Consider the following 26,146-nt stretch of genomic DNA (forward strand, 5'->3'; position numbering starts at 1 on the left):
TGGGAATTGCACCTATCTCCCCGTGCCAGATGTCCCAAAACACATTTCCTTGGCTGTGCAGAAGTCCATGCCTTGACACAGAAGTGCCTGTCCTTTCCCCTACTGGTCTCTCACACCCTTAGGAAACCACCTGCCATGTACTGGGGTGTCAGTGCCTGAGCAGGTCACTGTCTGTGGGTCAGTCCCCTGACATCTGCCAGCAGGTGCTGATGCAAAAGGAAAAATTAGGGGGAACTCCTGAGTACCTGTGGGAACAAGTAGGCATGGAATAGGCAAGCACGGCCATAAGTGGTCCATAAACCAACTTAGGACTCCTGGGACCCCAGACCTAATGTGCAAAATGGTTTTAGAGAAATAGCAAACCTCTGGCTGTGCCCAAGAAGCTGCAAGGGAGGTTTGAGCCTGATTAGGTATATGCATATGCTCCTTTTTGTGGTGCACAGACTTTGTCCTTGCTGCCCTGGGTTGCTCTCTGGCTTTGAGCTGGAAGCAAAGATGGACTTGGAGCTAACCAAGTTCTGTCATGGTGGCAGTTAGGAAAAAATACCAAAATACCAGGAACATAAATTTCATTGGGTTTTTTTAATGTATGTTTTACCGAAGCCAAAACTTCCTGTAGGAACATGATGTTTAAAGGAAAAAATTTGCTGTTGAGGTTTTCTGAAGCATTTGAAGGGATTGAAATATTCTTTGAAAGAGAAGATGTAGATATTCTGCTCCAAAAGCATTAATTCAGTGGGGTGTTATGCTCCAGCATTATAAAACGTCAGAAACTGAAATGCAGTGAAGCCACATTTTAAATAAGTTGTTTTAAAAAGAAACAATAAAATATTTTCTGATTTTGATTTATTTCATCACAGAGCTTCTGCTTTGCCCACGGGAATCTCCTGTTTCTCCCAGGCACAGCAGGTGAGAGAGGGGGTGGGATGACATGTCAGGGGGCAGGGCTGCCACAGGCACTGTGCCAAGCGAACAGCCTCTGAGCACCCGGGTGTTGATCTGCAGCTCAGCAGAGTGGGAACCGATTTTCGGTTTGTGCCCGCGGGCGAGAGCCCTGGCGCTCGCTGTCCGTGTGTGCAGTGGGGCTGGCGGGGCAGGAGGACGGGAGGATGCTGCAAGGCGGCACGGCCGGGAGCTCACGCTCAGGGGGCACCTGCGGGGCTGTGCGTGGGCTCGTCCCGGGCCAGGCGGGGCTCCGGGCTGCTCTCAGCGCCCTGGTGCAGCGGGAAGGGGATGGCAGGGCCCCGTCCCGCCCCTGACGGTGCCCCCCGGCAGGACCCTGCAGCCCCGGCCGCCACCAGGGCCCGACGCCATCAGCACTCGCAGGCGCTGACAGATGGACCCACGGACCCGGCAAGGGGCTGGCGGGGGCCGGAAACTCCTGATCCTTCTTTATCTGTCCCTCAGCCTGCTCTCTCGTCTCCCTGTCATGCTCTGTGTCTCGCCTGGTATCTCACGCTCCTATTCCTGTGCCTTGCCGGCTGCCGGGGGCTGCCCAGCCTCACATCACCCTGCGGCCAGGCACAGACCTGAGCCTCCCGCAGGCCAGGCACAGTTGTGAGGTGCTGGACCAGCCTCCCCTAGGACCTGCTGGGCTTGGTGCCTGCAAGCACCGCCGGCTCTGGGCGAGGGAAGGCACCGCAGATGCCCCCATCCCGTGTCTGCGTGCTGAGCATCGGTCACAGCGGCAGGCAAGTGCCTGGGACAGGGCTCCACGGCTGCTGTGCATTGCAGGTTGGAGTGGGAGGGAAGGATCAGGCCCAGCTCAGCATCGCTGTACGCACTGAGGTCCAGGACCCTTACTGCTGTCTTCCTCAAGTGTACTGCCTGCTCCTGGGCCAGAGTCCAGTTGGGTAGCAGCTCAAAACTAATCACGAGCATTTCGCTTGGCTCTCATGACACCCCCAATCCTCACTGCTCCATTGCAAATCCACTGTCCCAGCTGGGCAGGGTGGCAGTGGAGGGGTCAGGATCCACAGTTAATGTAGCTGCCCCTAAATGCACCGCCAGAGATCAGCTAATCTGATAATTACAGCAACAAAAGCCATTTAGACAAACCATGACCTGACCTCCGGAGCTTGGAATGAAAACATTTTACCCTCCTCTGTCTGGATCCTGCACTGAGAAAACATCTGTATTTGGAGGATGCTGGGAAAACAGCCCCCGCACAGCACCCGTTGGGACAGCCTCAGCTTTGCTCCGTGCCACACACTGGTTGCAGCCACCCTCAGACTGGGATGGGCAGCCTGTAAACCCTTGCTGTGATGCCAAGATCGACAGCGTTCCAGTACTGGGCAGGGAACTCTGGAGAGGATGAGGCAGAGGCCAGAGGGGTGTGAGGGTGAATCTTGCGGGAGAAAGTGAATGGGATGGGCTCAGTGGAGCTCGCTCTCATAAAAAGGGCTTTTTTCCAAGACCATGTGAGGCTTGGTGGTGTGGGGAGGCCATCACCTGGTCCCCAGTGGTCCCTGTATCCCTGCAGCAGGCTGAGCTCTGCAGGAGCCAGGCTGGCTGCTGAGCCCCCCTGCCTCTGGCTCCCCAGAGCAGCTGGGTGCGGGGCCCTGTCTGCAATGCAGCACGGCCATGTGTGCCTGGGGGCTTCTTCGCTCCGTGTAAGGTGTGCAAGCTTTCCCACTGAGTGGCAGGTCATTGCTGGCTGTCAGTCCAAGGCAGGAGATGAAGGGAGGGATGCCTCAGGGCTGGCTCCCATGTTCCTCCTGCTTTTACATACGTGTTGGTGGCACCCTTTGTGTAGGCTGAGGAGATGAAAGCTCAGGGCCAGAGGGATCTTGCTAACGCAAAGCCACCCAGCTCGGGGGCCCGACAGCCTGCTGCTTTGTCTCTTATTGTCTCATTCTTGCATCTCTTCCCAGCAGAGTGCCACTCCGTGCTGTCAAGGCCATGGGACGCCGGCTGAGCCAGAGGCACCAAGCGCACTGGCAGGTAACTCCTGCTGGGTCAGCGACCCCGGCCTCGCAGGCACAGGCAGCAGCACAGACGGTTTGCATCAGACGGGCAGCACTGAGCTCACGCTGCCCAGGAGCTCCCGAGGAAGGGGATCAAAACAGTGCTGATTTGGGGAAACTGCATTTTTTCCTGCAACGAGCACTGCTCAGCCTGCTCTGGCAGTCCCAGGCAGCAGCTTGGTGCAGCCAGCTTGGCAGGCAGCACCCCTGTGCCTTTGTGACTTCTCTGTTTTGCACCAGGAAAGCACTTGGCCATGTACCCAAGTATCCCAGTGCTCTTTGGAAAGTGGTAGGATTAGAAACCAGTAAGTGCAGTGAGAGCCTGATAGTCTGGGGACTCCCTAGCACTTCTGTCTGCTCCAGAAATAGGATGCCCTAAGCAGCCTCTGTCTGTTTTTCCCATTGCAACATTTCACTTGTGCAGTGCTTTACTCTTTGTGAGCAGAAAACGTGACTCACCCTGCAGTGGGCTACCCCCAGATCCCTCTGATGCCCTTGTTTTCATCAGCTGCTTCTATGCCCAGCACTGCAGTATCTCTCATTTAGCAGAATCCACTGACCTTGAGAGACCCAAGAGCTCTTCATCTGTTTGGGATTAGAGTTAAGATTAGGGCTATAGTTAAGGGTAGGGTTAGGTTTAAGATTAGGGTTAGGGTAAAGGTTTGGATGCCCTGACAGATTCTTGGCCAGGTCAGGTGTTTACAGATTCACAGCTGTTGCAGAGAGCAGACCTGAAGCTCTTTTTGGGTTTCCATGCAGCTTTTTCTCAAGGCTTGAATGAAATTTTGTCCAAGTTGGACTAAAAATGCCACCAGGGCCAAAGCTTTGTTCTAGCACTGCTGTCTTGCTCCTCTGCCTTTCCTATTATTCTGTTTTCTCTGAAGGCAGAAGTGCTGGCACGCTACTGTGCCGACAGACAGCTCTGCCGCTTCCCCACTCTCATGCTAAGCAGAAAGTGCACTGGGCAGTTCTTCCAGATACTGCCCGGAGCTAGGGGAGGCGAGGGCTGTGCCCCTGGGCTCCCTCCTGGGCAGCCGGGCTGTGGAGCCACCTTGGGAACGGGAGGGGGGCAAGGAACCAAACTGGTTTTCAGAGGGATCTTGGCTGTGTTAACAAAGGGAGCGTATAACACCTTGGTTGTCTGCAAAAGCATTTGGGGACAGCATGGCCTTTCCCGTCCTGTACCCCCGTGTTTTATGTCACGAAGGGAGGTGTGTGGGTGTGTGTCACGCTGTCGGAGCTGTTATTCGCGACATCCTTTGCGTTTCCCCCAAGGCCTTTCCCAGATGTAGCAGGGTTGCGGGCGGATTCTCTCAGACTTCAAAAGCCGCCCGAGATAGGTGGCAGGTTCCTAACGGAGCCGGCACCAAGCCGTCTCCCCGGGAAGGCGTGGGGCCAGCCACGGGTGGGATGTTCGAGCAGGCCGGGCCGGAGCCGTGGTGCCCTCCCCGCGGGGGTTGCGGGATGTGCGGAGGGATGAGCAGCGGGATCGGAGCTGGGATGAGCAGGGATATCGGGAGCGGGATGAGCGGCGGGATGAGCAGGGGGATCGGCGGCGGGATGAGCGGCGGGATGAGCAGGGGGATCGGCGGCGGGATGAGCAGGGGGATCGGGAGCGGGATGAGCGGCGGGATGAGCAGGGGGACCGGGAGCGGGATGCGCGGGCCGGCTCTGCCCCCTGCCGGCACCGCCCGGCACCGCCTCGCCCCCGACTGCGGCCGCGCCCCGGGGGTCCCCGCGGGGCTGGAGGGCTGCCCGCAAGAGCCACGGAGGGCGTCGTGGGAAGCGCTGTGCCTGCGTGAAGGGAGTGGAGTTCGGCGCTGCGAGGAAGACCCCACGGATAAGTGCCGTGTGCCGAGCTAACCAGTGGTAGCGGGGACCCTCACAGGTGACCCTGGGGGTTTCCCCAGGGCTGGGAGGTTCTCGGGGGTCAGCCCACAGCGTCTGACCTGCAGGTGGCTGTGAATCAGGGAAGAGCCTTTGGAAACACCCACCATCCTCACAGCGGTCCCCGTCCCGCACCCGCGTCACTGCAGCCCCGGGATCCCCCCGCCCCCCGGGCACTGCTCCCGGACCCGTCACGCGTGGGCACGGCCCCCGACACCTTCCCGCATCCTCGGCACCATCCTGCGCCCCGGGCACAGCACCCCGGGGCTGCCTTCACCCCAGCTTTGCGCTACAGGATTGATCCGCAGCGCCGGGGGCTCAATGGGGACTGTGCCGTGACCGCGAACACTGCACCCCCGAGCACTGCATCCCCGAGCGCTGCCTTGGGCACGGCATCCCCCGCAGCACGCCGTACTGCACGGGGCATTGCACCCCGGGGCCGTCCCGCCCAGTCTCTGCGGCTGCGGGAGTCCCCCGGCACCGGGCGTCGCGCCCCCGGTGGCGGCTCCGCACTCCCGCCCGCGGCCGCGGTCCGGCGCCACGCAGAGCAGGGCGGGGCGGGGCGGGGCGGGGCGGAGCGGCGGCGCGGGGGCACGGCCGGCCGTGGGCGGTGCTCGCGTTCCCCCGTCACCGGGCGCGCTCCTCGCGTCACCGGGCGCGCTCCCCGCCGCCATCGGCCGCGCGCGCGGCGCCCGGGGCAAGGCCGTTGGCTGGCGGCGGGGGCGGGGCCGAGCGCGGCGCGCTGATTGGTGGCGGCCAGCGGCGGCCCCGCCCCGCCGGTGAAGGTGAGCGTCTCCTCCAGCGCCGCGCGCCGCCCGTACCGGAGCGGAGCGGAGCGCACCGCAGCGCAGTGCCCGCGCCGCCATGGCCGCCTCCATCTTCGCCGCCGTCCCCAGCGCCCCGCCTGTCGCCGTCTTCAAGCTCACGGCGGATTTCCGGGAGGACGCCGACTCGCGGAAAGTCAACCTCGGCGTGGGCGGTGAGTCCGTGGCTTCGTTCTGCCCTTGCGGCGGCTCCCGCAGCGGCCGGGCGGCAGCGGCGGGCCCCGAGCACCAAAGGTCACCGGGCCGCGCCAGGAGCCCGGCCGGGCGCGGGGGTTGGGCGGACAGCGAGGTCCGGCGGCGTCAAGGTCGCGGGGCAGCACGGCGCCGGCCGGGCCGCCCTCCTCGGTGTCCCGGGCGGATCTCCCGCGGAGCCGGGCGGCGCAGCGTCCCCCCGGTGCAGTAAGGACCGCTCTCCCTTTCCCGCAGCCTACCGCACGGACGAGGGGCAGCCATGGGTCCTGCCGGTGGTGAAGAAGGTGGAGCAGATGATCGCCAACGACAACAGCCTGAACCACGAGTATCTGCCCATCCTGGGCCTGCCCGAGTTCCGGGCCAACGCTTCCCGTATTGCCCTGGGTGATGACAGCCCTGCCATCAAGGAGAAACGGGTAGGTGGTGGACGGGGGGCACCGGGGTCCCTGGGGTGTCCCTAGAGCAGACTGAGTAGAAGAGCACAAATGTGTAGAGCTCCCGCATTTTGGCAGGGTTTAGGGGTTTCTCAGACAGAGTCTTTCTTGTTTGTAGCTTACTTGATGAACCCATGCACTTGGAACTGTTTGTGCAAGTAGTTGTGGTTTGGGGAAAAACCGATTGTGGCCTGTGATTGGAATCTGTGTTTTCCTTCATCTTTTAATAGTTTCCCCACAGGAAACCCAAGTCAGATAATATACCAGCTTTCCTGAAATAAACTACTAGCTGAGAATCTGTTCTGTGCCAAAATGTCACAGGAATGGCTGTAGTCTATTTATAAAGGTAGAAGCTGTCAGGATGGGCCTGAGCACTGGAGGAGGTTGAAGACCACTGGAAGGGGATGGCATTCTGACTGGGCTGACCCCAGGGGACACATCTGGGATCCTGTCTCACTCTTGCAAGCACCTCTGCTTTCCCTGCGCTGTTAGCAGTGCTCACCTGCGTGGACAGTGCTGGCAAGTGTTTCTGTTGCAGATTGGAAGTGTTCAGTCCCTGGGCGGGACGGGCGCTCTGCGGATCGGCGCAGAGTTCCTGAGGCGCTGGTACAATGGCAACAACAACACGGCCACCCCAGTCTATGTCTCCACTCCAACCTGGGGTGAGTGCTGCTCTCAGGGAGCCATGTGGGTCAGTGAGTGAAGGAGGCACAGCCCTGCTCCTTGCAGGGGCCTGGGCACTGAGGGAGAGGCCTTCTCATGTGTGTAATGGGAGGTGCTGGGGCTGGAGAAGGCAGCTTGCTGGAGATAGGGCGTGCTTTTCTGAGAAGTTATTTCTTTCCTCAGAGAACCACAATTCTGTGTTTATGGATGCTGGCTTCAAAGATATTAGACCCTACCACTACTGGGATGCTGCCAAGAGGGGTCTGGATCTCCAGGGGCTGCTGAATGACATGGAGGTGAGTAAAACTGGCATGGGATGGGCTGAGCTTGGTGCTGTGCTGTCAGTATCTGTGGCTGGCTAGGCCCTGGCGTGCTGTGCCGGGAAGGGGATCACTGCAAAAGAGGCTGTTGTTGCCCAGAGCAGCTCCAGGCCTCTCTGTGTGCTGTGGGTGCCCGGTCTCGTCAATGTGTGAATGTCACCAAGACATGTTCTCTCCTCAGCAAGCCCCGGAGTTCTCCATTTTCATCCTCCATGCCTGTGCGCACAACCCAACAGGCACAGACCCTACACCCGAGCAGTGGAAGCAGATTGCTGCTGTCATGAAGGTATGGGCTGCTGCTGGGGCTAAAGCAATGCTGAGGGGACAAATAGCTCTTGAGCCAGCCAGAGTATTTGTACCCAAAATGGGCTTTGGAGGAATGGCATGAGATGTGGCAGAAGCTGAAAGAGTCCCACAAGGCAGGTGTTGAAGGGAGAGGTGGACAACAGAATGCTGGTTGTCTGTGCTCAGAGGAGATGTGCATTGCAGTTCCTGTTGTGCCTCCAAGTTCTTGTTTTTACACTCTGTGGAATAGTAGTGAGGTTTTTCCCTGCTGGAAAGATTATCCGCAGGCAGGTGCTGGATAATAGCGTATGAAGTGATGCACTTCTTTTGTGCTCAAATGCAATTTTCTCCTGCATTGACTTTTATTGACCACTTTAGTCTTTCTATTCTTTTACCTCAGTAGAAAGAAAGTATTTCAGTCTGGTATTGCTGGACCACGTTTCCTTTGAGTTTACACAGGAGCTCAATGGTCATTTTTTCCTCCTACGGGTACTGTGGGGGGTAAAAGAGAGGTTATGGGGAGGGGATTTCCCTCTAACACTGTTCCTCCTTGCAGCGCCGGAGACTGTTTCCATTCTTCGACTCTGCGTACCAAGGGTTTGCCTCTGGCAGCCTGGACAAGGATGCCTGGGCTGTGCGATACTTTGTCTCCGAGGGCTTTGAGCTCTTCTGTGCACAGTCGTTTTCCAAGAACTTTGGGCTCTACAGTGAGTGTCTGGCAGTAAGCTGGCCCAATAGCATCGTACCCAGACAGATGGGGCTGGCATGCTGAGGGGTGGGGAATTCTCTGCTTTGCCACGACGCGCGGAACCAATGGCTCACATCCCTTGGCTTGTCCACAGATGAACGGGTGGGGAACCTGACCGTGGTGGGGAAGGATGCAGACAACGTGCAGCGTGTGCTGTCCCAGATGGAGAAGATCGTGCGCACCACTTGGTCCAACCCTCCCGCCCAGGGAGCGCGCATTGTGGCAACTACGCTTTCCTCCCCGCAGCTCTTTGACGAGTGGTGCGTGTTGCCAGGGCTGGTGGGAGAGGGCAAGGGAGGGAAGCTGTCTCCCTGAGAGTCAGGCTTGGCCAGATGGCTTCAAAGCAGATGGGTGCCCCTCCTCACGCTCTGCTCCCTGCCTGCTGCAGGAAGGGCAATGTGAAGACAATGGCAGATCGGGTCTTGTTGATGCGGTCAGAGCTCCGGTCTCGACTGGAGGCCCTTGGGACCCCAGGCACCTGGAACCACATCACGGAGCAGATCGGCATGTTCAGCTTCACGGGGCTGAATCGTAAGTATCAAGTGGCCTGTGGGAGGGAGGATTGGGTGGGGACAGTTTTGCTGTGGGTGAACTGGGCTGAAGCAGTCCGGGCAGGAGTCTCTTGGTCTCGCTGGAGTTTTGGCATCACTGCATCTGGGGAGGGATGAAGCATCACACAGTATTTTAGCGGCCAGTGCTTGAACTTTTCTGCTTACTGTGAAAGAGTCAGGCATACCTGACTAGTTCTTTGGGCTTTTCTTAGCTGTAGGTCACTGCTCTGACCTGATGTCCAATTGTTTCCCCAGCTAAGCAGGTGGAGTACATGGTCAAGGAAAAACACATCTACCTGATGGCTAGTGGGCGCATCAACATGTGTGGTCTAACTACCAAGAATCTGGACTATGTGGCCAAGTCCATCCATGAAGCTGTCACAAAAATCCAATGAAGCACATGAACAACCAAACTTGCATAAAGTCACCAAAGCTATAGTGTGTAGTCTGTGTCCTTCTCTGCTCGTGGCTTGCCTTTTCCCACACTTCACAGGGTTTAATAAAGATGGGAGCAGTAGCTCAATCAGGGATAATCATCTTCTCACATTTTTTAAGTGGTCCTTGCAGTATGGTAAGCCAGTGCCCCCAGGAGGTGGAGGCAGCATGAGCCACCTTGGTTCTTGTTTCACAACAGCAGCCTGGTCTCCAGTCTGCTAGAGCTGCATCTTTAGCACGTCCAAATCAACTCCATGTAACTGATCATTTTGATCACTGCGAAGTCTGGTGCCAGTGCAATGCACTGTGGGATAACAGCACAGTGTTGGGATTCACATGGCTTGTGAACTAATGTCACTCAGAATTTTGGAGAGGGGTAAAGCTGTTGCTAGCTTCCTCTCTCCACCCGTCCCATCCCTTCCCAATTTCTGAGCCTTATACGAGCAAATATTTGTAATTGTGATAATTGCTTCTTTGTGTTGCCGACATGAAATTAAACCTTCGTCTCTGAATGCTACCCCTGCCTTGTGTGATGTCGAGTCTTCAGATCCTATGAACCTCTCCCCAGGCTGAGGTTAAAGCTTCAACATCTGGTTGTCCACTTGTTTCAAGGCTTGTTTCAAGGTTGTCCCTTTCTCTCTCAGGGTGTGTTGTATCTGTGATGATCACAGCCACTACTGGAGGAGCATCTTACTGGGAGAGTTTTGAGAGCTCCCTGTGACTACATGAAGCCAACCAGTTCCTCCTGTATTCATCTTGTGTTCTTTCTGCCCCACTGACCTGTGCAGCCCAGCTCATTCTGTCTGTGGTTGCTTTCTGGATGGTAAAGTGCTTCCAGCCATTTGGCCATCCCTCCCTGGCCCAGGGCTCCTGGGCTGTCCCTTGGGTATCAAAAAGCAGATCTCTTCTGTTCATCCTTTTCAGCAGGCCCCTGGTGAGCCACTATCTACTCCCACTGGCTTCAGCAGGGCCTGCCAGCAACAGTCTGTGTTTCTGGCACTGAAAAAGGGCTGGGACCATCTGTTTCTGCTCTCTGCAGTCACTGCAGATCTGTTTGTGAGCTGACAGAGCAGCCTCCTGACAGGATCTTGTGAAGAATGGGGACAGTTCCTTTCCTTGTGTCAGGTAGCAGTAGTCACTGTTACCTTGATGGATTTGTTGCAGCCTAGAAAAGCCAAAATGGTGCCTTACTGCCTTGTTGCGCTTGCAGAGTGCATGGAGTCCCCTGTTCTTTCTGGGTTAGTATTCATCTCATATAAGGGAGTGAGCCAGAGGCAGCCTTTCCTCCTCTCTGCAGGTAGGGATCTTTTTCTCCTCTTGGTCCGTTCACAACAGGAATGGTGAGGAAGTGAGTAAAAGGTGACTTCTAGGGGTGATCTCAGGAGGAGTTAAGGAACTACTGCTTTTGTTATTTATGATATTTACTTATGCTTCTGCCCTTACAGACCTCCTGGTGTGAAGGCTGGTCCACCCCATGTGATCTGTATCGGTGTTTTGCTAGTCTTACCGGCCTTGTTTTTCCTAGCAAGTGACCTAAATTTCTCCTTTTCTGTGGTGTAAGCTCATTACCAATTATCCCATTTACCATGGCAACAGAGAACAGATTATTCCTTTCCTCTGTACAACAGCTTTTTCTGTATTTGAAAACTTCCTCTCTCCCTTTCACATCCTTCACCAGTTAAGATTAAGTGACTCTGTTTCCTTCAGCCTTTGGGGTAGGTTGTTTTCCAGGCCTTGATTTCCTCTATCCACTTTTCAATTGCTGTGTGTTTCCTTAGAAGGGCAGCGCCCAGACAGGGCTGCAGTTATTCCAGCTGAAGTTTTATCAGCGTGGGTGGACTATGAGATTTCTGTCGTTATCTGTCAGACTGCACTCCAGCACGTGTATCCCTCTGTTGTGTTTGCAATGGCCTGGTATTAACTCCTGTTTTTCCCCAGTCCTTGTCTGCACTGCTGGGACTCATCTCTCTGCTTGCCAAGTGCTCTCCTGGCAGCAGGAGTGACAAAGAGCCCATCTTCACGGGCAGCACTTGCTGACCCATTCTCTCACTCCCTTCAGTGAGGCTGAGTCCTGTTACTCCATCCACCTCTGGCCCTGGGTGTGAGTCTTTCCCTACACCCACGGACACAGAGAGGCCTGGGTTATCGTCTTTCCCTACACCCACGGACACAGAGAGGGCATCGCTCAGGGAAGAATCACTTTTAATGTTGATATCCCCGTTGCGTTGAGCCTCTACAAAAACTACTGACTGGTCTGTCCCACCCTGAAGTCTTGGTGCGAGCCTCCCTCACATGTGCAGGCGTGTGTGGAGAGGAGGATGGTCCAATGCAGCATGGAGAGGCCCCTCCCCAGGGAGGGGGCTGCACTCGGGGGGTGAGCGGGGCTCCTTGCCCTGTGCCTAGCAGGGCTTCGGGAGTGCTGGGCTGTGTCTGTGGTCGGCGTGAGCGGGGCGCTGCAAGCGGCCGTGTCACCAGGCACGGCACAAACGTGTGCTGGGGCCCTGAGCTGCGCGTGGCACCCCCCAAATAGCACGTTCTCCTCGAGCTGGAGACCGCATCTTGCAGCACCAGCGCCGCGGGGCTCCGGGCCTCGCTGGGATGGGGATGGTAAATGATGTTAAAGGGCAGTTCTGGGTTGGGCTGCCCCTCCCTGCACTGCTTGCAGGGATGCCGTGACACACGCTTTTTCACCTTTCCTTTTTCCACCTCTTCCTTGAGACCAGATGCTACCAGGGAGCGGCTGGGCAAGGGCCCTCGGACTCCAGCTAGCTGGTCAGGCTGCCTGGGCGGTTCAGCCCTGCCGGGGTACGTCCTTTCTCGCCTGGGAATGAGGCTCTGCACAAGTCCTGCAGGGAGGGGCGGCGCGAGCGGGCAGACAGGCAGCGAGCGAGTGCAGACCTCCTGCTGTTGGACATGAGCCTCACGGCAGGAGACCCCCATGCTGCAGACCTGGAAGACACAAGCACAGCCTGGTGCAGGTGGCCAGAGCTTGCCCTCCCTGACCTGCCGCAGCTCAAGCCTGCAGCACCTTTGCTAGCCGGGTATACTGGTGCAGATGCAGGTTTCTCATGAAAACGTGAGCCAAGGTCTCACTTCAGTCCCTGACATCCAGTCTGCTGTTGAGAGCAGACCCTGCTTCATATCCCCTGAACCTGCTCCAGCCCCTCACCAACACACACCTGCAGGGGCTCCAAACCTCATTCGGCTTCACTGCCTGAAACTTGATTTAACACTGTTTAAAATTACTGACCTCCTACTTGCTGGGGAAGGAATGTTGCACCAAGAGGCAGGCCTCCTACCTCCAGTCTGCATGGGCCTCCAGCACTGTGCTCTGGCCACGCTGCTGCTCAGGTGATCAATGGGGTGAGATTGGAGCTTTCCTCTGGCGATTTCTCACCTTCCGATGATGTCCGCTGCTTGCGCCCACCTGCAGCAGCAAGGGTGCTTAGGGCCAGGGTGTTAGGAGCCAAGGGTGCTCAGGGCAGGGGTGCACAGGGTTGGGCCAGGACCTAGTGACTGGCTCTGCCTGAGCTAGCCCTAGGTGCAGTTCTGCCTGCTGCTGAGGTACTGGCAGGGAGCTAGGTCATCCCCTGTTCCACGCCAACCCCATGCAGAGTGTCACAGGACAGGGCTGGGGAACGGCTGACACAGGCAGTGGGGTGCTTGGCAGAGCTCTCCCCTGGGCGTGTCCAGTCACTCACTGAGGGATCTCAGCAGCCTCTTGCCCAGCGCCTCCTCAGAGCTGCTCGGCGATGAGCTGGTCCCGGCCTCTCTACCCGGGGACTCTGCTTCCAGGACAGTCCCGCAGCTCTCACTGTCTGCAAAAGCCCAGCGTGGCTGCAGCGCCTCAGGGCACCGTGGCCTCGCCGCGCCCGGGGTCAGGTGTGTGTGCCCCCCAGCCAGACTCACTCTGCCACTTGCTGTTCTCCTCGTTGTCAGCCAGCTCCTCCTGGATGAAGGGGATGCCCTCCATGCGCAGGAACACTGACTCGCTGGGACTGCGCAGCCCCTCAGAGCGGCTGCCTGCAGGGACACAGGGCAGGGAGGTGCTGTGCCCTGGGGCAGGACGTGGCAGGATGCCAGCCATGGCAGCAGGTCCAGCTGCCAGGGGCCCCGGGGGACACGAGCGCAAGGCAATGAGGAATTACATGCCTGCACGCTGCAGGCATCCACAGGGTGTGTATGCAAATGCCTGCACCGTATATGAGCCCCGCTCCATGTGCAACTGCATCCCAGAGGTGATGTGTGCATCCTGCCAGAGGGTCCCAGCACAGACCTGTTGGCCTGTGGCAGGGAAGGAATGCTGTTGGGTGACTCACACATGATGCTGTTCCTCTCATTCAGGAGGGTGGCAGGGTCCTCCTTGGGTGTCTGTGGGGTTCCCCGCGCAGTTGAGGCCTTGGTTGAATCCCTGTCGAAGGCCTCCACGTCGGGGGACTGGGGTGAGCTGTCCATCCTGCTGGCCACCAGTGCGTTGTGGTACTGCTGCCGGGTCACCTGGGCACACAGACGTGCACCCGGCTCAGTGGGCACCCAGCCCCTCGGGGACCTCTCCAAACCTCCAAACAGCGGGAGCGAGCGCAGGACTCCTCAGCACCCGCTGGGCACCCACCAGGCTCCTGGGGCACAGCGGGCCAAGAGGGCGCCTGGACAGGGGTGGCCAGGGTGGGACAGTCCCTGCCAGCCCTGCCCATACCTTGACGAACTGCACGTCGCAGAGGATGTGCACGGAGTAGTCGGGCGTGTAGATGTTGTTGCTGCTGCTGTGGAGCTGCGTGCTGCTGCCTCCGTAGTCCTCCCGGTTGGGGGACTCGGAGCGGTTGAGGCCGCTGCAGCGCGACGGTGACCTGTTCACTGCAGGAGGGGACAGCAGACAGGCAAACACTCACTCTCGCTCGTGGTGTTGCTCGGCTTCCTGGTGCCGGTGTAGGGCCAAGATGGACCAGTCACTTCCAGCGACTACTCCCCAGGACATGGGGCTGGCAGGGGCCCTGAGGGGGACCTGCAGCCTGTCCTCCTCCTCAGAGCACGCTGGTGTGGGGACTGTGCCATGTCAGCCCCACGCAATCCAAAGGGACTGGGCAGCACTCTGAGCCGGTGCCAGCAGCAAAGGTTAGGGCAGCTGCTGCCTGTCGCTGACAGCTCTCCTGTTAATGCTGGCCTTCTGCACCGCCTTTGGCACAACTTCTCCTGGTTGCAGCATGCAGCCTGTGAGTATTTGCTTAACCTGCCTCAAGGGCATGCTCTTCTTCACCCCGACTGACAGATCAGGAGGAGAGGCTGCCATGGCAAGCTGGCCTGTCACTCACATTGACTGATGGCCTCTGGCACACGGCATGGCCTCTGACACAAAGCATGATGGATTTTGTCTAGTCAGTGATTTATAAAGGAACAAAGGCAGCTTGTTCTTTGCAGAGGTGACATCGTGCTGACTTGGCTCTGCTGCTAAATGCCTTTTTATTACCCGGATCACCAGAAAGCAAGGGGGGCAGGGCAGCAGGCATGCAGGGCTGCAGGTCACTGTCACCAAAAGCAGCAAGCCAAAGCCCCAAGTGCTAAGTCCGGGAAATTACAGGAAGCGCGCACCAAAAAAAGCCCAAGCTGCCCGTGGCTCTCCCTTGTCCCCATTCTTCCAGGGATTTGCATCATACCGGGGAGGACTGCTGTCCCCAGTCTGCCAGCAATGCTCCAACCACTGAGGGGCTGCCCAGGGCTGCTGTGGGTACTGCCCAGCATGCAGGGTGGAGGGGGCTTGGGGCACTGCAGACAGGGTGCTGGAAAGAGCCTGTCACATGCAGAAGTCCCTGGCCAAAGCCATGCCCTGTTACCTGGAGAGCCAGCCAGGGAGTCCCCTCTGCTGAAGGCGAAAGTGCGGGACACTGAGACAGGCACTGCAGAGAGAGGGAGGGAGAAGGAAGGAGGGGACCCAGGGGAAAGGTGAGGGATGGAGATGAGGGTGGAAAACAGACCAAGAGGAAGAATAAGAAAAAGAATCATGTGTGAGCAGTCCTGGGCTGAGCTCCCATTGCTATCTCCAGCACCCCTTCCCACCCCTTTTACACCCTCCTGCTTCTGCTCTGGAGAGGTGCTCGTCAGTCCTGGGGACAGGGCCGCCTGCAGGAACACAGACTTGAAAGTTGCAAATCAGCAGGTTGCTCTGTGATGAGGTAAGGCAGGGTGAGGCTGGCAGGGGGGGATCTGCTCCTGCCAGGCCTGTCTGCAGAGCCACACAACTTCCTAGAGCCCTGGCATGGGTAGAAAGCATTTTTTACTCATGGGTTAAGTGCTGGCACTTGGCTCTAGCCCTTTACCAGCCATTGCCAGGACAGGGGACTTTGTGGTCGGCTTATGCCAGCTGGGAAACGGGTGGAGGCTAAATCCCTGCACTTGGCATCTGGGATGCTTCTGCATGTGCAGGCACATGGCAGAGAAGGAATATGCTCTGCAAAAGTCACTGCCCCAACCCCACAGCTGCAGGCAGGGGCTGACAGAAGCTCTTCAGCGTGATGCAAAGCAAAGGGATTCATGTCACGCTGCCTGCAGTTGCTGGGTCTCAACAGCCTTTGCGTGATGCTGAGAAGAGCTACCCACTGGGGGCTGATCCTTGCAGGAACTGCAAGAAGCCAGGACTCTGCATCTGGGGCTGCCTGACCCATTGCCACAGAGAAGGTAAATCATAGACACTCACTTTCCATGTTTTATTGCCATGGGTTACAGCAGCAGGGACAATTTCTGGGGCAGGCTGTTCCCCCTTCCAGTGATTGCTGCCCTCCACAGCGTTCCTGGGCCGTGCCACAGGGGATGGGGGAGCATGGAGAGACCAACATGAGGGTGAGTGATGCACTCCTTAACACTTGCCAGTCTCTGCTTTCACCACTGCCATTTCTCACCTTGGAAGTAGTGGGAGATGTGAGCCTGCTGGCTGCCAGCCCCTTCCTCCAGCCATTGCCATGACTCCCCCAGCTGCCAGCCCTCCTGCCCCAGGTGTCCTGCCCCGCCTCCAGCCACTGTGCCCACAGCACAACTGCAACACTCTAGGAACTGTCTGCCACCTATGTAATTGGTGTTTTAAAATTGATTCATACGCAAAACCCCCAGGAAATTTGTCCTGCAGTGCCCTTTTCTAATCTCCCTGCTGCTCCCCCAGGAAATCCTGTTCTGTGTCCTCCCCTGAATCACAACCTTCTGCAAATAAAAAAGACATCAGCACGAAGCACTGCCCGGAATGACCTCCTCCTGATGGGAGCAAAGGATGAGTTGATAACCACTAGCATTGAGCCCGTGCTCCCACTGCCTGACCCTCCCACAGCATTTGTGTCCACACAGCACCAATGCCAAAGATCAGCTGGTGATAAAACAGTTACGTAACAACAGTTAATTAATAACCAACTGTTAAATGCTCGAGGATGACGTCTGAATTCTTGGTTTTGATACTCTACTCACACTCTTTTCTTCTGGGCTTTCCTTCAAGGAGGAAAGAGGATGCCAGCCTCCACCACAAGGGAGATGTGTCACCTGCCACCTCTGCCTCCTGCCCTGCGTCCTTGCTGGCCAGGGGTGTGACACAGGTCTGCCCCACTGCAGGCAGGAATGGCAGAAAACACCTCAGGACAGCGTCATGTGCGGGCACGGGGAGCCGAGGAGCCCCGAGCAGCAGTGTCCCGGCAGGCGGCACTGCAGACATGCACGGCTCATGACACAGCTCCCGCTGCAGCTCCTGCCCTGCCTGGCCCAAGGCCCGTGGGCAGCACTCACTGCCCGAGCCCCAGTGGGTCTGTGAGAGCTGTCACCCTGCATACAGGACATTGGGCCATCCAGCAGCACCCTGGCAGAAACTGGCCACGTCGCTGATTCCTTCTGTGCAAACCAACTGCACCGTGGACACAGGGCAGTGCAGGAATGCACACTCAGGGCTTAATCCATGAGCCAGCCTGTTGCACAGAGGCAGAGCAAGCAGCAGGAAATAGGTGAGCCCTAGAGCTGCATAAAGACTGGGACCCACCAGAGTGAGCCACGTACCCCAAGAGACTCCCCCTGCTCTCTTGATGACATTCCTCTTTACATCTCCCTAAAGGCTGAATTTAGTAGGTCCCTGTTTTGATTAGGCAGGTAGAGCATCTCAGCTTACCATCAGCACTGCAGATCTGACTGCAATATCTGGGGTTTGGATGAGGGATGTGACAGACGGGGATTGGGCAGCCCCTCGACCTGCTCCTGGGCCACATGGGACTAAACATTTGCAGGGGTTACAGCAAAGAAGGGGGTACCTGTAAATCTCCCCTAATCAGAGCACCCTCTTAATTCCTGCAAGCAGGGATCTGCTTCTTAATCCATCAGCTCTGCAGGCAGGGAATTTATTGGTACTGGGGTGTCTACTCAGCTAATTTCCCACCAGCACGTGCAAATAGCTCACAGGTAAATCAATCCAATTCCCAAGCAGCCCAATGCAGGGCCTGTGTTCAGGTTGTGCCCTGAGCCTCAGGAAGGCAAATGGGTCTAGAGGTGTTATGCTGAGACCTAGAATGAGCAAAACACCCACCTGGACCTCCGAGTTACTCTCTGGGGTCTTTGCTGTATCAGCCCCTCAGCATGTTGTTTCTCTCTCTACCCCAGCACAGAGTCCAAGCTGTTTTGCACTGGGAGAAAAGCCATCCCTCCTCCAGCCAGCCAGTGCTGCAGAGAGGTTTTAAGGCCTCAGCCTGTCCCAAAATACTTACGTAGGAAGGAGGATCCTGCCAGGCTTCCCATTTTTCGCACATCGTTTTCTGAAACAACAGTTGGAGGTGTGAGAATAGCAGAGGAAGGGCTCCTGCTTGCCCCATGCCCCAAAGCACAGCCACCCCACCCCACGGCCAGCCCCTTCTCCTGGCACCAGCTGGTTTAGCCTCCATGGATGCTGCTGAAGCAAAGGCAGGGCCAGAGGGAGCCCAGAGAGGCCTCACCTGAGGAGACAACAGCCATGATGGCAGGGACACCATAGTAGGTGAACGCCCCATTCTCAAACCGCAGTCCTTCCTTGCCGACCTCCACCTGCACTTTCCCCTGGAAGAAGGATGAAAACCCTCTCAGACAGACACCCCATGCTCCTGACCCACCCAAGGGCTGCAGGGACCCCTGCCATCCCATACAAGATGGACATCCTTGCTGACAGAAGCAGCCTAGAAGAAGGTGGCAAGGAGAAAACAGGGCCAAGCCCTGCCACTCTCTGCTTGCTGCTGCCCCAGGCACCTGCAGGATGAGGACAAAGTAGTCGACAGGGCGGTTGCGCTGGTAGAGGTAGTGCTCCGCTGCCTTCTTGTTCTTTCGGTCATACTTGAGCTCCTGGATGACATTGGGGTGTTTCAAGAGCCGCAGCAGGATCTTCTCGGAGAGATAGGGGGACTTGAAAGGTTCCACTTCTAGAGGAGAGGTAACACACACGTGCCATGCTCAGCAGCCTGCTGGGAACCCCTCATCCTCTGAGCTGCACGGCCCTGCTCCTGCAGCCTAAGCACCCAGTGCCAAGAGGGGAGCCAAATGCAGACCCACACTGGTAGGGCACTGGAATGTCCAGGCTGTAGGTCCAGGCAGTGGGGGGGAGCCCGACACAGGAATGGTTTAGGGATGCCCTGTGGGGCTCTGGTGCTGCAGGGCTTGCACGAGGCAAGGGTACCTGTTGCCATGAAGCGATGGGTAGCCAGGAGGAGCTGCGGGGAGATCTTCACCTTCATCTCACTCTCTGAGAGCCTGAAGATGGAGAAATCCTGGGGCTTGCGTCCCCGGTGGGGAACCCGCTCCTTCTTCCGATTGTCAGCTGCAGGCAGAGCAGAGCGGTCACTCACCCGCAGCAGCCAGAGCTGCAGGGCCCCGTGCGCACGTACGGACAGGCAGGTCCTGCTGCACCCTGCGGAGCAGCAGATGGAGCAGTGGAGCGCATAAAACCTGCTCTACATCCAGCCTTGGGAGCAGCTCCCCGGGCAGGGAGCGGGACAGTGAAACACTTATTCCTCAGGAACAAGCCCCGGGTTGTCCTGGCTGGATGCATCACCCAGAGTTGCAAACGAGCTTGGGAACCACCCATTTCATGCCCAACATAGATGTTCCTTGGTCAGGCCCTGCCCAGCCTCCCGCTGCTGATGCTGGTACTCCTCTATCTTGAGCTTTCAAGACTCCCTGACACCTAACCAGCACTTCTCCATCATTCCTGGCTTTCCCATCATGACAGCAAATTATTCTGGAGAAGAACCACAATTTGCTCTGGCCTGTTTCCTACCCACATGTCTGTCTGTCAGTGCAGGCTCCCACCCTGGCTCCTGCAACCGCAGTAGCTGCTCTGGGACACTAACTGTACAGATCCGTCTCATCCAGGATTTCGGACTTGATGATCTCCTCAATGACATCTTCCAGGGTGACGATGCCCATCACCTCGTAGAACGGGTCTCCTTCCCCTTCATTGTTCACCCGCTGCACGATGGCCAGGTGGGACTTTCCTGCAGGCGAAAAGCAGAGTGGCAGTGAGACACCTGGCCCGGTGATCCTGACAGGGGTCCCTGGCGCGGTGAGCAGGCAGTGGCCAGGGTTTGGTGGGAGGCACAGGTCACAGCAGACACTGTCACCCAAAGCCACCCCACCTGTGCTAGCCTAAGGAGAAGGGCTGGACACACAGCCCAGCCTAACAGGGCAGCTGCTGTCCAGACTGATTTATAGATGTAAGCTCTTTTTTGGGGCCACCTTCTCTCTTCAACCAGGCTGTGAGTCACTCTGTTCAGCTCTTTGAAACCCTCCTGTGCAGGAGAGAATCGTACATTATACCAGCTCTTCCTTACCCTCAGCTTCATTGACATGAAACAACTCTTAACAGAGCAACGAGACAATGTTCTCCAACATAGAAATGTGAATGTGTCCTTGGCTCTACTGATTTCTCATATCCTCTGGTGCTTTCTTATTCTGTTGCTAATTATCTTTCCTATTAAATTGCCAGGAACAGCTCCCCCTAATCTTTCTATCCATCACTGTCTAGACCAGTCCTAAGGCTTTTTTTAAGATACGGGCCAAGCATCCATCTCCTTGAAACAGCAGCTGGTTTTTATGCAGAAACACCTATGTTTGTTTGCAGCTTTCAGCCCAGCTCTTGCAGAACTCTTGGGTGAACCATCTGGATGCAGACACTGAACACTTTTCAACCCATGGCTTGCACTCGAAATTCTTCTCCAAGCCCTGCCCTTGACAGCATTTTCTCTATGTTACCTTAAACAAGCAAAGCGAGACCAGGACCTTCAGCTGCAATGATGCTGACTCCTGTTTGGAAGTTCCAGTGTTCCTGGATCACAGTTTCAGCTTCCTCACTTGTCCCTTGTAAGCTGGCAGCTCTGCTGACACATTCTCAAGTTTCTTAGCTTTGGCATACTTGAAACATTTCTGTTTGTTTTTGCACATCCAGTTCTCTGTAAGCTGCTTTGACTTTTTCAACATCTCCCTTCCTTTACTGGCTGCTCTGATTTATGGTCCTGCTCAGCGTCTTGACCAGAACCCAGCTTCCAAGCCACAAACAACTTCTGGGTTTCTAGCTCCAGTGTGTTCTTGGACCTGCCAATGAACAGCGCTGGGTTTCTGCTCGTGTGGCTCCCACACTGCTCAGCAGTGCACACACATTCTGAACCTCCAGTTTTACTTAAAATCACCCTCACTGACACCACAGCCAAAAACTTCTGCTCCCTCTGTTTGCTCTGCAACAGGGCTCTCCCGTTGCAATGCCTGCACAAACCCTGAAGTACTGCAGCGACCTCTGGGAAGCTGCTAACACCTTATTTTCCCCATGGGCTCAGAACTGAGCTCCTTGAGCAGCAATGGTCACCCAAAACAGGGCCAGGTCCCCTCTGCTATGCAGCTGCCTCTGCATCCCCTTCTCCCATAAACCTGGCCCTGCTGCTCCCGACAATGGATGTGAACAGTATCTGTGCAGAAAGCCGTGGTAGGGTGGGCTGCTGCCTCCTGGCTTGTCCCTGCAGAGGTGCAGGACAAGCACCCCCGAGCAGCCTGGCAGTCCCCAAAACCGGGGATCATGTGACCTTCAAATAACCCTGCCCTGGATCTGAGACGAGCAGACGACATTTCTCAGCTGAAGATCAGCGCTATACATTTCTCACAGCAAATCTTGGGCATTTTCCACAGAATAAATTCCCTCCTCCTCATACCAAGCTTTTATTGCAAGATTTCAGAGAGCAGCTCACTGCCTCCCACGCCTACAGATTTAGAAATGAGAACAGAACATTGCAGCAAGTAGCACTGAGACGCACTTTAAAAAAACCAAATCAATAGCCCTGGGGCACTGAAAATCCAGCATGTCCTTTGGACTGGGCTATTTCATTCCTTTTATACATAGTTCTGTGCATCTTTTCTGTTTAGTGGGTAATAAAGCAGCACAGAACTTAAAAAGAAAAAAAAGCAGAGGAGTTGGCTGCAAGATAGCCGCAACAGCTACATTTCATCTTAGCAAAGTCCAGCTTTTGAAAATGTCTCCTTTGCCAAACTCTGCTCCCAAACACTGGGGCCATCTGGTCTCCTACAAGTCCTCGGGTGAGCGAGGAGAGGGAAAAAGTTATTTCTTTTGGCTGAGCGCTTGTTGTTAATGACATTTACATGCAACCCAAAACCACCGAGCCCTTACAGAAAGCTTAGGTGCTACTTAAAGTCAGTCAGAGAGTGATGGAGGCAATTCTTTTTTTGGCCAAACACCTACATCGACACTGCAATTTACACTAGAAATGTGATCCAAGCTCCATGTTCACGTAGCTGCAAATGAGATTATTTAGAAATAACCCAGAACCATTAGCCTGGAAGGAGACCCATGGTTTCACTGCGCTGGGGCAGAGCCAGTAGGGCTGTTAGAGCACTCCAGAGTTCTTTATTTTCACAGAAAATAAACACTTGTATTCACACTCCAAACCCGCAGGTTCATGTTTCCAGGCTTATACCCACGTTAAAAATGGAGCAGGTACCCAACAATGGAAACTTGTTGTTGTTCAGTGTGGGCGCTGCTGCCCATGCCGAGAGAGAGAGCAGCTCCCAGCCCATGCCTGCCCAGCTGGTATCCATGTCACAAAAAGCCCTGAATGCCAGCCAGTCCCGGTCCCTTAAGTGAGTGCTGCTCGCAGCTGCTCCCCTCTGGGAATGGGCTGATGTGCTCTGATTTCCCACCTGAGGGACATGAAATCATTTGCAAAGTTGTGCCCCAGCCCCCTGACCTGACTGGGTTCCGTATCTCCTCCCATCAGCCTTTTAATAGACCCCATAAATTTTTTTTGGGGGGGTTGCAGATGTCTTGGCTGTATGGTCATGGCTTGTTCCCTCCTGGGCAACGCTGCCAAGCTCAGCTCTACCCCTCTGCCGAGCCCTGGGAGCTGCTACACTTGCACAGGAGGAAAAGCTGTGTCTTTTAGAGCATGTACGGGGCAGAATCTGGGCAATGAGATGGAAGCAATGGCTAAGGGAGGGTGGCACAGGAACAGACCTGGCGACGCCACAGGGGTCACATTTGCCTCTGCAGCCATTATCCAGCAGGTCAGCCTCAGTGGGAACAAAACAGAGGGAGGTAAATCATTTAAACAAACCCCCAAACTTGATCTAAAACAGCTTTAAGATCTGTAAATCTGACTCCAAAAGCCATGCTATCGTAACCACTGCTTGATAGCTCGAATGAGATGAATTATAAGGGTGAGCTGCTTTCCCCACTAGCAAGCTGTCACATGTGAACTTTACAGGGCCATCACTGATGCAGGAAAGCGCAGTGAAACACTTGAGAATCAAAGCCTTGGTTTGGCAAATGCTAGAACAAATGGGCAATTAACTTTCCTTGTGCGAGCAGCTCTGCTGGCCTCCGCAGGACTGCTCTCGCACAGGAAGTCTATAGGTGATTAAAGTGTCTGCTCAGCATGGGATACAACTGCACTAAATTCTTTATGAGCTACATGAAATCTGCTCTTTTCAAACAACAGCTTCGGTGGAAAGTTAATGCCTCAAAATGCTAAATTACAGAGCTAATATAAACAGCTGAGAGCTTCCAGATGGAGCAAGCATCTGAACAGATATCCAAAGCTTTTATGCCCATTTTTAGGAGCCTTGTTTTTCATAGGCACCTAAATGACCTTGGGCTCATAGATCCACCTCAAAGCATCTTCCCCAACGAAGAAATGGGGTCTGAACACGTGGAAATGCCTTGACTTCTGGGAAGAAAATGCTGTTGGGTTCAAATATAGCCTAGACTACTTCTTTACCATTTTTTTGTATAGGTACCCCACCAGAGGAATGTTAAAGATGCCTTAGCCTTGTCTCTTGTTCCACAGAACGAACATCCTGAGCATGAAACTAATTTTCATAAATTTTATGGTAAAATCTGAGGCTGTTATTAGGAGATCAAACACACAGCGCCTGAACCATTTACAGCTAGAAAATGGACGGGGGGGGGGGGAAAAAAAAGAAAAAAAAAAAGGAGTAATTATTAAATAAGGTTGATTTGTGAAACAACCATGATGTAACTGAAATCTATTTTCTGTGTGTTTTTCTTCAGAGCTCTTCACAGGGGTTGCCAGCATGCCCGTGCCCTCTTGCCAACCCACATCTGAAGTAAGTGGGAACCTCATTTGAACACCTTGAACTGGAAATGTGTGTGAGTGTGGTCCTGTGTTACCACAACTCTGCACCACGGGTGAAAACACACATTGTGTCTAGAAGAAAAACACATCTAAGCAGGGGGAAAATAACCAAGAGGGCTGCAGGGTCACCCAACTCTACAGGAGTAAGAGCTATGTAAAGGAAAAACAGTAAATCCTAGCCTAACCCAGACCTTCCTCGAAGACAAAAACTTCACCTGCTTACATCTGTCTGTAGCCTTTCTCATATTCTCTTTTTGTGCTTTTCCGAATCCTAAGGAAAACTGTAAAAAAGATGGAATATTTGGAATAGCTGATCTATTACCATCGCATTCAGGAGGGTAAAGAGACGACTAGAGGGGACACGGAACCTCATCTGTTCTTCAACAGGATCCTGTACCCAACAGCTCAGTATGAAGGTGCCTTTGACGGCTGTGAAGAGGGAAGTGGGTGGCAGGGTGCTCTCTTCCCCAAGGACTTGGCTCCCTCCTTGCTTTGCTGAATGCCTGCCCAGAGCAGGCCTGATCCTGGGATTATTGGGGTGGGGTAGAGCAGTCCAGGGTTTACACAGTTAAGATTCAGCACAGTTTAGCAGGAAAAGCACAGAAAGGTTTCAGGCAGGATTGCAGCACGAGACACCGAGACCATTTCTTGTCTATCAGCAACTCACTTGCTCTCAGCCCAGCAATCACATTCCAGTGGACATGTAGGTGATAGTTTCTGGGTAAAACTGGCTCCTTAACCCATACAAGTTCCTTGGGAGGTCATTGCTTCAGCTCATCAAGGCACCCAGGAGAGTGACTATAACCCTTGCAGAAATCTCTTGAAGGCTGAGTTAAATTTGAAGCAACACTGTGTGCTTACAATGCCTGCGGGGTCAGAAAGATGGTACAAAAAGCATCTGAAATGGTATTGACCCCAGTTCCTGGCAAATGTAAGCACCTTCTCCATCTATATTCAATTTGCAGAAGTCTAATAGAGGCCATGGAGCATTTTCAAATGTAAAGACAGGCCCTAGGGCAGAGCTGTCCTCCACAGGACAGGCTGTTTTCCCTGCTAAGCCTGGAAGTCTGGGGTTTGGAGAATTTATTTTTAGTGACTCTTAAAAGATGCCAAGCCACAGAAGGCTAATTTGAGTTCCAGCTCAGCCTCTGCCCTGCCACAGGAAAATGAACATTAAGAGCAAATTTCTACTGCTCCTCTGACAGAGGAAAGTTACTGAAAGGTGCCAGTGCTGTATATAGACCCCTCCAAGAAACCAGTCAACAAAACCCATAAACAACTTGAGGAAGGGAGGAGACTATGACTTCCCAGAGGCACTACAAAACAAGGAGGTGGACCTCAGAGAAGAGGTTCCCATGAGGAGTTACATCACTGGACTGGAGCTGCAACATGCATTGCTTGGTTATCTCCAAGAAAGGAGGAGAAACAGATTGTATCACCCACAACATTTCACACTGAATTAATGCATAAACCTTTCCTCATAGCTCCACATTCCCTAGGTAAAGTTTATCCTACAGAAAGCTCATCTGCCTCCTGACATAGCTTTAGCTTGCTAAATATGGTGCAATTATTTTTTGCTGTATTAGCTATTTTCTCCTGGGGGTCCAGAATAAAGCCAGGTACTCCAAGATGTACCAATACAAATAATCAAGAGATTGTCTTCCAATTTTTTCACTCCTTCAGTATTCTCATCTTCTTTCACCAGGCTGAAGGTGGTAAAATTACTGTACTGGTATGTATTTTCTTATTTCTAGTGAAGAGGGGCCACATTTTGTGTAGGGTCCTCCATTTAGCACTTCCCAGTTAATGCCGCACAACAATGAATGCCTTCTATAAAAGACGGCGTCTAGTTTCCCTGAAAAGATGGCAAATTGGGTGTCCAGCCCTCATTATTTCTGAGTTCTTTTTGCTGAGTTTTGCTGAGAAGATGAGGTCAAAACCATATTGCAGCACAAGTATTTCCTTGCTGAACCTGTCTCATGCTACTGTAATGTTGTTTTGCTAGATGGCTCTTGCAGCTGCCCTCATTTGGCTGTGGGTTGAAGTCTACACTATTCTCTTGCATGCAAGACCGTCCCTCTGGTGCTGTTCTGTCTTCTCTGGGGTTTTCCAGTTCCCATCGGGACCCCCAGTTTAACCACCTCTGCAGGAATCAGTACTGAAAGAGAAATCAAACAGTGGCTGCAGCAGCAGGGCTGTGAAGAGGCAGAG

The 26,146-nt window shown here is 54.9% G+C and overlaps 2 protein-coding genes across 2 annotated transcripts in view; one reads left to right on the plus strand and one right to left on the minus strand.

Annotated features, from left to right (window-relative positions):
- Window positions 1-5,621: 5,621 nt before the first annotated feature.
- Window positions 5,622-9,822, plus strand: GOT1 (glutamic-oxaloacetic transaminase 1). Its single transcript, XM_040071626.2, has 9 exons — window positions 5,622-5,832; window positions 6,104-6,285; window positions 6,842-6,965; window positions 7,150-7,262; window positions 7,468-7,572; window positions 8,128-8,278; window positions 8,414-8,579; window positions 8,708-8,850; window positions 9,126-9,822. The coding sequence occupies exons 1-9, from the start codon at window positions 5,718-5,720 to the stop codon at window positions 9,263-9,265; spliced, it is 1,239 nt and encodes a 412-aa protein (XP_039927560.1). The 5' UTR covers window positions 5,622-5,717; the 3' UTR covers window positions 9,266-9,822.
- A 1,670-nt stretch (window positions 9,823-11,492) lies between these two features.
- Window positions 11,493-26,146, minus strand: part of CNNM1 (cyclin and CBS domain divalent metal cation transport mediator 1) — a 29,457-nt gene continuing 14,803 nt past the window's right edge. The window contains exons 4-15 of the mRNA XM_040071389.2: window positions 19,631-19,774; window positions 18,958-19,098; window positions 18,534-18,703; window positions 18,248-18,347; window positions 18,023-18,070; window positions 15,134-15,196; window positions 14,002-14,159; window positions 13,625-13,802; window positions 13,215-13,328; window positions 13,007-13,123; window positions 12,605-12,732; window positions 11,493-12,254 (exon numbers count right to left, since the gene is read on the minus strand). Coding sequence (XP_039927323.1) covers window positions 12,653-12,732; window positions 13,007-13,123; window positions 13,215-13,328; window positions 13,625-13,802; window positions 14,002-14,159; window positions 15,134-15,196; window positions 18,023-18,070; window positions 18,248-18,347; window positions 18,534-18,703; window positions 18,958-19,098; window positions 19,631-19,774 — 1,313 coding nt within the window. The 3' untranslated portion in view covers window positions 11,493-12,254; window positions 12,605-12,652. The remainder of the gene's footprint in view (window positions 12,255-12,604; window positions 12,733-13,006; window positions 13,124-13,214; window positions 13,329-13,624; window positions 13,803-14,001; window positions 14,160-15,133; window positions 15,197-18,022; window positions 18,071-18,247; window positions 18,348-18,533; window positions 18,704-18,957; window positions 19,099-19,630; window positions 19,775-26,146) is intronic.

This window comes from Hirundo rustica, chromosome 8, assembly GCF_015227805.2.
Source record: "Hirundo rustica isolate bHirRus1 chromosome 8, bHirRus1.pri.v3, whole genome shotgun sequence".
Classification (NCBI taxonomy): Eukaryota; Metazoa; Chordata; class Aves; order Passeriformes; family Hirundinidae; genus Hirundo; species Hirundo rustica.

Coding starts and splice junctions, on each gene's coding strand:
- GOT1 (XM_040071626.2), top strand. CDS start 5,718: ATGGCCGCCTCCATCTTCGCCGCCGTCCCCAGCGCCCCGCCTGTCGCC. Junction 7,573..8,127: donor AGATTGCTGCTGTCATGAAG/GTATGGGCTGCT, acceptor TCCTCCTTGCAG/CGCCGGAGACTGTTTCCATT. Junction 8,279..8,413: donor CAAGAACTTTGGGCTCTACA/GTGAGTGTCTGG, acceptor GCTTGTCCACAG/ATGAACGGGTGGGGAACCTG.